The 11,947-nt window shown below is 33.4% G+C and overlaps 1 protein-coding gene across 1 annotated transcript; it reads right to left on the bottom strand.

The window, feature by feature from the left end:
* Positions 1-2,704: 2,704 nt before the first annotated feature.
* Positions 2,705-3,094, bottom strand: LOC107892714 (uncharacterized). The gene has a single exon (XM_016817770.1). The coding sequence runs from the start codon at positions 3,092-3,094 to the stop codon at positions 2,705-2,707; it is 390 nt and encodes a 129-aa protein (XP_016673259.1).
* Between the last annotated feature and the right edge of the window lie 8,853 nt (positions 3,095-11,947).

Genomic DNA, 11,947 nt, shown 5'->3' with positions numbered 1-11,947 from the left:
TTTAACATAATTTATCAAATCAAAAACCTTTTTTAAAACCATATTTTAATTGTAAATATTCAATAATAATATTTACAAACTTAGTCGACGAATTTGATAGCCCCGAAACCACTATTTTTGACACCATTGAAAAATAGGCTATTATAGAGTCCGCCAAGAAAGGTATACTCTGAGAATCCCTTGGGAAAATGGTTGAAAAGCTACCATAAGGATATTTGATGGGAAACTGGTGAGCAACCAGGTTAGTTTTGAGGTCAACCAATACCCCAAGCAAGGGAAAAGTGAAATGTATGAAAGGAAAGAAAAGACAATAAGGTTAGGAATCGCTAATATGGTAAAGTTTCTGGATCACTTTCAAGTAGAGAGTCTAATCAGAGGAAGGTCTTGTAGTAAATCTAGTAGCTCAGAGGATTGGGTGGAGTCTGTCACCCTGATATAGAACACTCGCTATGGGTGAGTAGGGAGTATTTATGATACATAATTTTACATTGTTTACCCTCATGTGGTAGGTTTAAATATATAGATAGAAAAGGAACTCACTAAGTTCATTTGAACTTACTGGAGTTTGTATGGTGATTGCAAGACAAGTGATGAATCGAGGACTTCAAGAAAGGACCAAGCCAGATAATGTTGAGATTCAGGATTGTTGATGGATCAAGTCATGCCCATGGGAAAGGGGTACCATTAGAGGCTTCGCCACAGGATCAATAACAACGAAGCCATATAGTATACTTAGAATCAGGATTTTTAGGACAAGCAATCCTTAGTTAGATTTTAAGAGTTGTAATGTAAGCAAAAAGTGTCTTTTGAAATAGAAATGAAGCATTCGACGACTTAAGGCTTTAGTTGTAGGAATTATAATTATTATTGATTTTATTTTTAGAATATTTTATTTGAGATTGTTTTGTAGGAATTAAGTTAGCCAAACTAAGTATAGGTCCATTTGTGATGCTCCCTACCCATATCCGATGGAGGAGTTGAGCGTAGGTTGTTACAAAATCATCCCAACCCCAATGCAATATTACATGTTTTTAATGATACAGTGCTATAGAATAAGCATGACTTAAACATGCCATCAGTAGGCATGATTTAGACATGCAATCAATAATAGAAAAAATGTCATGAAATATCATGCATTTGGTAAAATAGTACAGTGGACACATTTAATTATTCTTTCAATGTTAACAGTACCATAAACCACATTTTTAACATGTTACTAAAATTTCAATAATAATATACATGATCTATCATGTAATCAGTCTCAATAGCTTAACAGTATCATGTTTTAATATCACATATTATGCGAAAAATCACCAAGTCATATAATAACGCATGAACACATATGGCATCACAAATTCATTAGATCAGTGGTACTTACTTGAATTCAATCCTAATAAAGGATTTTATCAATCACCAAGAATACTTTAGTTATTTGTTTAGTCAATATTTCAGAGCAAATTTAAAAAAATTACTTTTATTAATCAATAATTATGTGAATTTTATGAATGAATCATACACCAGGTCAATAGGTTAAAACCCACACTTGGATTAAGGGTCTCGTGACACTAGATCAAAATTTCCCCAATTCAATGATACAGATCTAATCAGGTCTCACTTGATTTGATCAAGTAATGATGGTACGACACCAAAGGTACACACGTTAGTTTCGATTTTAGTCCAAAACAATATCTTATGGAATTGTTTTGAGGAACTTACTCTATTAATCATTGGTGGAGATCTAAGAACTTACTTTGCACTAATATAAATCCTAGCAATCTGGATTGGAACTTTCACATAAATATGTTACACATACATTAGTCATAAATTTGGCTCATATAAAGAAAAAAATAGTTAAGATAGATGGACATATCTTTACTTACTCTATATCAGGTTGAATCAGAGATTACAATTCAATTGGAAAATTTTGCAAAAGTGTTAAGTAATATGAGTAAGATTACTATTTAATAAATTGAAAAGAATAGAGAAAGTGGTGATAATAGTTTAGTAATGACCAAGAAATGAAAAGTATGGGAAAATGAAGAAAAACGAGCGACGGCTACGGTGACAGCGATGGTGGAGGTCCAATAGTGAAGGTCCAACAGTGGAGTATAGAATGAGAAGGGAAGAGATGGTAGAGATATGGTGGTTGGTTGGTGGTGCGACGATGACTAATGGTGGTAGAAGTGGTGCAAAAAGAGAAAGTTGGTGGTACAAAATGAGGAGGAGAGAAAAATATGAGAGGAGAGGGAATAGAAAATGAAAACAAAACAATTGTTTTCTTTATTTGCTAAGGACGACATACAAGGGTCAAAGGGGGAGAAAGATGGCAAGGAGTAAAACTAGGGGAAGAGAAGGAAAGGAGGGGGGAACAAGGGGAGTGAAAAAGGGGATAAGGATGGAAAGATAAGGTAGGAGCGAATCTCCCTTGTATGGCAACAAATATGGGCGACAAAGGGGAGTTTGACCAAGATGGTTATGTCGAAATTGAAAATAAAAGTGGGAGAAGGGATTCGAACTTGGTTCTCAAGGGAAACTATGCATATTCTTAGCCACTAGGCTAGCACATGAACTTGTTCAAGAATTAATGATAACTAAAATTAAATGGGGGATACAACTCTATCCTCCTTAAAAATAAATATTGTCCTTGAAATTTACCTTATAAGAATAGATAGGGATATTGTTGACGCATTGAGTCCTTCAACTCTCAAGTAGCCTCCTTAGTGCCATGATTTCGCCATAAGACCTTTACTAATGGAATCCACCTTTTGATCAAAACCTTAACCTCACGCTCCAAGATCTGAATTGGCTCCTCCTCAAAATCTGGCATCACCTCAATCTCCTCAATCGAAACCACATGAGATGAGTCAGATTGGTACCGCCTCAGCATAGAGACATGGAACACGTCATGAATACGGTCCAGCTTCGAAGGCAACTCTAATTGATAAGCCACTAGTCCAATCCTCTTAAGGATCCTATAAGGCCTAATAAACCTTGGGCTCAACTGGCCCTTCCAACAAAATCTCATAACCTTTTTCCATGAAGATACCGTAAGGAATACCTGATCCCTGACACTGAAATTTATATCATTTCTCATCAAATTTGTATAGGATTTCTATCAATCCGATGCTGCTATCTGATCTACTATAATTTGATATGACAAATTAGGCTTTCCCAATATACTTAAGGAGCTTATTCTCAATCAAAGTAGCGTCTTTTGCATTCTTTTAAAATTTTTAGATTTTAAGTTAATAAGTGAAAATGTCTCATTGTTACTCATTTTGTGACCCAATTTGGCCAATAGTACCATTGGAGGCCTCACATGTGATTGAGTGGTGTGGGACATGTTAGAGATTGAAAACGAGTGAGAAATACACAACAAGAAAAGGTATCACGATATCCACACATTGGGATCGCGACAACTCAAACTTTATGGAAAATTGGAGACCACCTTTCAGTGGTATCACGATATCCACCCTTCAAAGAAAACCTCAAGGCTAAAGCCTACTTGAGGTGTTGCGATATCCACTTTTGGTATCATGACACTGACATCGTGAAAGGGACACAATTGGATAAAAAGGGTAGTCTTTGTCCACCCGGTCCACTAATCACCTAAAGCCGTGTAGGGGTAATTTTGGCAATGAAAATTTAGTCTGCAATAGCCAAATTTTGTTGAGGAGGAGACACACACAAACTAGCTTAGTTTTAGCCTTAGTTTTCTCTATGTTTTCTCTTAGTTTTTTCTGTACTTTTTCTAGGGTTTATATTTTCTGTTCTTTTTTCTTAGTTTTAGAGGTTGTTTTTCTTATTTACTTCTTATTCTTGATGTTCTTAGTGTTAGTTAAGTTAGTTATCATTGTAGCTTAGGTTTATTTACAATTTTAGTCTTTATACCTTGGTTGTAAGACATTTCTAGCTTTAGTTTAATGTATTTCAGTTTCTTTTACTTTCAATCAATTAAAGTTTGTTTCTTTTATGTTTATTGCTTTAGATTTTCTTGTTGAATACATTTAGTTTCATGTTCTTTAAGTTTTCTTGCATAAAAATCCAAACTTTTATATTTTTCTTAAGATTTACTTTAATGGCTTCTTTGTTTTTCATTTCCATGTTCATTCTCTTTATTTTCAACATGAGTAGCTAAACCGAAAAGGGGGTCGGTTTATGGAGACGTGGGTAAGCTAATTTTTGGACAAAGGACTAAATTGAATAGACCTAAAAACTAGGAAGTGATGCCCCTAAGGGAATATCTCGGCAAGTGAGACCGAGAGGTAATCTTGTTACGCACTCATTCATTAGTACTGGATTAACTACTGAGATCAAGAGATAAATCAGATTAATTCATCGAAGTCGATAAAATTGAAATCGAAAGATAAAATGGAACCATTTAGTAATTTAAGTAATTTAAGTCCTTTTTTTGAGTATCGACGAACCACATCAAAATCAACCAACCACCGTTAGTCATTCATTTGTTTAATTTCCTAGTTTTGTACTCTTTCCAGTTTAGTTCTTACATTAGCATATCCAAATTTCTTGCAAATTTTCTTGTTATAATTTGTCGTACTATAAAATCGTACCAGTAGTCGCTTAGACTCTAGAATGTATGTTATTTATCACTCAATCGCCATCTCCTTTGGGTTCGATCCTTGGAATACTCCGGTGTTCCATTGTAACACTACAAATATTACAACTAACTTGTATGCTTGCAGTAAAGTCACGCTTTCTAATTATTTCATAAAATCATTTGTTTTACACACATGTGCGAATGTGGTCAAAGTTGTTGGCACTGTTTCCGGGGATACGGTGTAAGATTGAGTAATTTTTAGTGTACATGTTAAGTAGATATTTTAATGAGTTTAATAAGTTTCTATTTTAATGAGTTTGTTGACTTTATGTTATTGATGATTGATTGGAAGTCATGTTTAATGCTAAATATAGGTGGCCCGAAGGGCCTTTTATGTTTGATGCAGATGATTTGATCTCGCTCAACTGGGATGATTATGGCCCTTATGGGAGATAAGGATATGATCCTTGTTATGATTCGTGTAGTTACGCATGTTTGGTAGAAAGTGGAAACAAAGAATGGGAAGGTAGTTGCCCTATAGAAGATTGATACGACCCTTATCCTTCAAATTCATACGAGGATAAGAGTGCATATTGGAAAGACCTAAAGCGCACCACTATCAACCCATTTGAGAGAGCTCTTTTGAGGATGGTATGTCTAATTGCAAGGAAAACATGCAAGCCATATGAAATAATTTAGACTCGGTGCTAGAGGCTGTCAAACGTCGAGTTAGGGAGCAAGATCTAGAGGACGAGTGTGTTAAACCGGACCCTACCAAAGTTGAGAAGGAGGCCTCCTGTACCATTGTTGAAAAAACAACCTTGAAGGTTAATTGTCAATAAGAGGTAGAGGTTAGAGACTCTAGTGAACTATTAGGCGATATCGAAAAGACCCCAGATTGTCATGAGGTAAATGTGGAGGAGCTGCCAAATTTTTGAACATCGTAAAAGAGATCCTACACCCTAAGCCGACAAAAAATGTGCCCCATCACAGCAACATTCAAATAAAGATAAAGAACTCAGAAGAAGTTGAATTTGTAATCCCATCATTGATGATTCCTCAAGAAATGCAATGGAGTGGATTGGATTTTGATGAGAAATGGCTCAAAATGAACATCTTGCAGCAGACTAAGTCAAGGCAAGATCGATTTATGCATTTACTGAAAGGGGCTCTAATTAACTGACCGTCTTCGGACGTACTAATGTCCAGAGTGTGAATACTAAAACTAAATATATGGAATTGAGGTGGTTTTCACAAGTATATGGGTCAGGTTGTAATGTAGTTTGTTTACAATAAAACACTTGGCAAGTATTTCGAGGATCGTACCCAAGGGATTGTAGTTTGGGAAAAACTGCTATTAAGAAAATTACCAAAAATAACTACTAGTCTACTTGAGTCATGAATTAGTAGTGTTAATCTAAAAGCAAGATGATAATGATAATAACCAAATAAATTGAACTTGTAATATCTCATTTTTTAGTGGTAACTAAATAGTAGTTTCGAGACCACAAATTCAATTTGTGAAGTTGAATTTTTATAATTTAATTAAAATTTATTGGGTTGCATTAGATTCATGTTAAATTTTGGTGATGAAATTTTAACGTTTAGATAGTTAATTAAGTAAAAAAGATTAATTTATGAAATATGCAAAATTTAGTAATTATTGAATTGTAATGATTTGATAGTTTAATTATCAAAGGAGAAGGGACTTAAGTAGTAATTAGATATAGAGAAGTTGGATGGACGGTTAAGGACAATTAAGTTGTCATTTTGTATGTTTATTACAATAGATAAAATTATAATTAAGTAATAATAAGATAAATAAAAAAAATAGTATTGGTATCATCTTTTCTATGTTCTTCCACCAAAATTTGGAAGGAAAAACACCATTAAAGTGCTTAGGGAGGTTCAACCATAGTTCTTCTTGCATGTGAGTTCTTTTTGAGTTTATTCTTCGTAATTTTTATGTTTTTGAGATCATTGCAACTAGGTCTAGCAAGCTCATGCCTTCATTTTTAAAACCATTGAAGATTTTAGATGTTTCCATTGATGAACCTTTGTTATTTTGGATGTTAATTGATGGAGTTGAAGTGTTAGTTGTTTATTTTGATTAGTTTACTAATTGATTTCTTTGATAGTTTTAGTAAATGGAGTAAATTGATTAAATATTAAAAATTCATGGAAATTTAGTGATTAATGATTAATGGTGGATTTCCCTAGCTTAGAATGATATTTGGTTAGCTTTAGAAAGTTGTGAAAATTTATTAATTTGGAAATTTTGGGTATATAGACTAAATTGTAAAAAATGTAAAAGTTTAGGGGAAATGTATAATTAATAAAAGTTAAGGGTCATATACATTAAATGGAATGTGAATTGTGAATGAGATTAATATATTATATTTAATTATTATATAGATCAAGACTTGAATAAAAAAGACAATAACCGAGGAAAGGGGAAATTTGTAGAACAGTCCCTGCGTGTTAATCGAAATTGAATTGTAGGTAAGTTCTTAGTATTTCAATACGTAAATGAAATGTACTTGTGTTGTTGTTCTCTAGTTAATTCATTTATATATGTGTGTGTGTGAATTTACTTCGGTACCTCTGATGCACATATGTGCCCCTGTTTGTACTTTGGTACCCTTGATGCACATACATGCCCTTGTTTCTACTTTGGTACTCCTGAATGCACATACATGCTCTATTTGTACTTCGGTAACCCTGAATGCATTATAATGTTCTAGCATTTCACCATTTGTTCCCTTGTAGATTTGAGTAATTACTTAATATGTGAACCGAGTTTAATTATATTTAGAGTAGATGTTATACTATGTCATTACTAAGCTAAGTAAGCTTACGGGTTTTCTTGGGTTGTTTTGTAGATATTCATTGCTGAGTTTTTGGAAGGATCAATCAACCAGCTCACACTATCCATCTAATTCGGTAGTTTTTGCATCTGAATTATGGGTAGTGGAATGTATATATAGATGGATATATAAGTTTTGTGAATGTTGATAGATGTAGTTAAAGAGTGAGATTTGTGGTTTTATTAGAGTACATTTTGTAATGATGGAACAAGTGTATATATATAATGTATGAATGAATACCTTGATGTGTAGTTGTTGAATGATGTAGTTTAGAATTATGGTGTGATGTTTTATTTTGTAATGATATATATAGGAAGGTCTTTTGATTGTTTTTGAGTCCATGTTTTGGTATGTTAGCATATCTAAATGTATTGGAATATGTTTTAGTTTAATGCTTTGTTGTTTAAGTAGCTAAATACTAGTTCAAATATAGCAAAATTTGGTATGAATGTGAGTTATGAATGTTTAATGCTTTGTAAATTTTGGAAAATATAAAATGTGGTACCAATAATGGTACATTGGTTAGGCACTTAAGATGATTGTTTTGTCATATTTTAGGAATGTTTAATTGTATTTTGAATAGGTTAAATAATCAGTAATCGGGTTGTTTAGTGTCCAAGTAAGCCTGATTTGGTAAACTTGATTTTTAAGGTTCATTATGGTGCACATAGCCTGGGACACGAGTGGCCACATAGCTGTATGCCACACACGGTTTGCAACACGACTATGTGTATTAATTCAATGAGTCATACGGCCTGGCACACGGGCTGCGACATGGCCATGTGTATCAAGTCAGTGAGTTACATGGCTTGGCACAAGATTTGTGACACGACCATGTGTATTTAGTCAGAGAGTTACACAGGTAGAGACACGGTCTAGGACACGGCCATGTATCCCAACTTCGAATGCCCACACGGTGTAGGCTATCTCACACGGCCTGGACACGCTGCTGTGTGTCCTCTGCATCTCAAATTTTCATGTTTTCTCAAAAGTTTCTTATTTGTCTCAATTTGATCCCTGATTGTTTTTAATGAAATTTTATGGCCCTATATACTCGAATAAAGGATCATGTGTATATTTATTCTATGATATGATATATGTTTATAAAATAATTGAATACTTGAAATAGAATTAAGATAAATTGTTTGTTTATTTCTATAACATTCAAATCCTTAATTCGATAACAGATACGGGATAGGAGTGCTACAGAACTAAACCTAAATCTACTCCTAAGTTAATGTATCTGCTTCTATTATTCCTTATTTCGACCATACGAATGTAACAACCCGTTTTTAGTGAAATTGGAACAGTGGTTTTGGGACCACAAATTCGAAGTCAAAAATTTTATTTTATTATTATTTTATTACCTACAGTATGATAATAATACTGTATAAAAATTTCGTTAAGAAATTTTAATGTTTACATGCTTAATTTGATAAAAGGGACTAAATCACGTAAAGTGTAAAAGTTGAGTTCTAATAGCTAAAGGTATTAAATAGCTATAGAACTTTAAAGTATGATTCCTTATATGGTAATTAGACCATAAATGAGATAGTGGAATATGATGGTTTGGCAATTTTGAAATTTGGATTAATTTTAAAGGTTAAATAAGTAATAAATGATAATTAAAATAAAACCAAATTAATCATCATCTTCCATTATCATTTTGAACTGAAAATTAGAGAGAATAGAAGCCAATGTTGAAGCTTCATTCGACGATCTTTATTTCTTTGATTAGGTATGTATTATTAATCAGTTTTTAATGATTTCTATGTTTCCAGGATCGTTATAGCTTAATTTAGCTAGCCTGGGGACTAATTTGTGAAACTGTTAAATTATTAGGGTTTTACCATATTTTAATACATATGAGTTTTGATGTTTGATGATAGAACATGGATGGTTGTAGTTAGATAAACAACTTTTGTAAAGAGATTTTTGATAAAATTGTCAATTAGAGGTTAAATTGAAAAATAGTAAATATTACATGGTATAATTTGTGAATTAGTGAAATGTGTGGATTGCTATAAGTGTATAAGATATTCGGCTAGGCTTGGGTAAGGGTAAAATTGCATGAATTTCATTTTCCGAGCCTAGGGACTAAATTGTAAAGAAATTAAAAGTATAGGGGCAAAATGATAATTTTGCAAAAAAATATGTTTTGGATTAAATTGAATGAATTATGTGTTAAATTGAGTTAAATTTATCCGTATAGATCCAATTAAACCTCGTATGAAGTTAGATCGAGGCAAAGAGAAAGTCTCGAATTAATCGTCTTTGTATCTTCGTATACTCATCGAGGTTAGTTCGTGTGATTAAATTGTGTTTATATGTTTTATATTGAATTATTTATGAATTGTGAATTGTTATAAATTTACATGGTTGCATATCCAACGAAGTTCGACAAATTCCAAGTCCCGTTTGAACCTTAGGAATCCATAGGATACAAATGACATGTCAGTAGGGTTACATGATTTGGTTGAGGTCTTGCATGTGTTGTGGATACTCCACAGCTCGTGAGAGCATACTAATCTACAACTAGAGTGAGCATATTGATTCACAGCTTGTATGAGCATACATGTACATGAATTGATGGATTACAGTTATATGAGCTAGCACACTATGTGTGAGCTATCTCGGGTATCCAACGGTATTTTAAATGGTTCAACGAGAAATGTTCTATTATGAAATTATATGAGTTTAATACGAACTATTACAGGTATACACATGAAATACATGGAAATGATGTTACATGATATATAGATATATGAAATGGATGATACATGTATTTAGAACTTGATTAATTGTTGAGCTCATCCATGATTATTGATTCATATATTTATTTACATGGCTAATATGGTTGGTGTATATGTGCTTAGGCATTTGGCCAAAATGTGTTGGGATATGCTTTGTTACTTACCTATTACTTGATCAAATGCTAAGTTAAATTCTAAGTTATACGAACTTACTAAGCTTGAATGCTTACTCTGTGTTATTTTCCGTGTTTTATAGTGAATCGAAAGCTCGTTCAGGTTGGAAGCTTGTCGAAGCTATATCACACTATCCATCAGCTCTTTTGGTAATTTCGGATGTTTAATTTTGGTTATAATGGCATGTATGGATATTTTGCTTAATGTCGGCCTATATGTTTGGTTGTGAATATAGCCATTTGGTTTAGCTTGTGATTTGGCACTTGATGATGTTATGAGCTTAGTTTTGGCATGTAAATATTAGCCTTAATATGATTGATAATTTGCTTAATGTGTTTGAATGATGAAAAGAGAAATAATAGTTGAATGTGCATATTATATATGCCTTATAACTTGTTGTGAATTGGTATTTTTTTATAGAAGACATATATGTATGTAAAGGCTAGTAATTGAGTGGTACCATTTGGTATGCTTTGGTAAGGTAACCAAATGTCATGTATTGATACTACTGTGCCTATAAGTGAGATAAGTATTTTGGACAAATAAAGTACATGATTAAACATATTTACATGTTGTCATTTGAGGTGCCTAAAGCATATTAGTTGTATGAAACTTTACCATATATATATCTTGTTTATGCTTGATTTGGATGTCTTATTATGGCTTGATTATATATGCAAAGTTGGTTATAGGTACATGACAAATTGGGTGAGAAAAATGGCTTGTAAAATGGTCTATTTTCGCCCACACTGGCGTATGTCTCAGCTGTGTGTGACACACAAGCAGATGACACGGCCTTGTGTCCCCTGTAGCTTTCAAAGGGTTGCAAGTCAAGCAGTTACACGGCCTGGCACACGGGCGTGTGGCTTGGTCGTGTGTCTCTATTTCGAATGCCCACACTGCCTTGCGACCCCTGTAGTGTTGAAAATTTTCAATATTTTTTGAAAAATTCTTTAAGTTTCCGATTTAGTCCCGACTTGTTTCTAATGCATATTTTAGGCCTCAAGGGCTCGTATATGGGACAATATGAATGATTTTGATTGGTTTTTTTATATAAATATTGACATGTTTCGAAATGTTTGAAAATTTTGTCTGTTTGATTTGAAAACTATGGTAATGCTCCATAACCCTATTTTGACGACAAATTCGGGTTAGGGGTGTTACAGCGAGTTCCTTTAGTCTAGATCCAATTGTTTTACCTGATTAATTATTGATGTAGGATTCTAAATGGTTGGTTACTAATTAACATAGCAAGACTTCTCAGCCTTCTACTAATCTAACTAGTCGGCATGAACTATTCACCTCTCAATGACACAGTTCAAACTGGCGTAGGGTAAGGTTTTCACGGATAGGCAATATCGATATCAGGTTAATTTCCACCTATTTGACTTCCTAGGGTCGTTAGGCTTAGGATTTAAGTCTTCCTTCCCTAACCACTAATCTACTAAGTAATATTTAGTAGGCAATACCGATTTCGGGTTCATTCTTACCTAGATGACTTCCAAGGGTCTTCAATCCTAAGGTTTAATTGCACTCAACTAGATCTAACCAATCTAGATTAAACTCTACCTGTCAATCAATTAATTAAGATTAAA

This window comes from Gossypium hirsutum, chromosome D09, assembly GCF_007990345.1.
Source record: "Gossypium hirsutum isolate 1008001.06 chromosome D09, Gossypium_hirsutum_v2.1, whole genome shotgun sequence".
NCBI classification, from domain to species: Eukaryota; Viridiplantae; Streptophyta; class Magnoliopsida; order Malvales; family Malvaceae; genus Gossypium; species Gossypium hirsutum.
The sequence above is the reverse complement of the archived record's forward strand: the minus strand, read 5'-3'. Positions and strand labels throughout refer to the sequence as shown.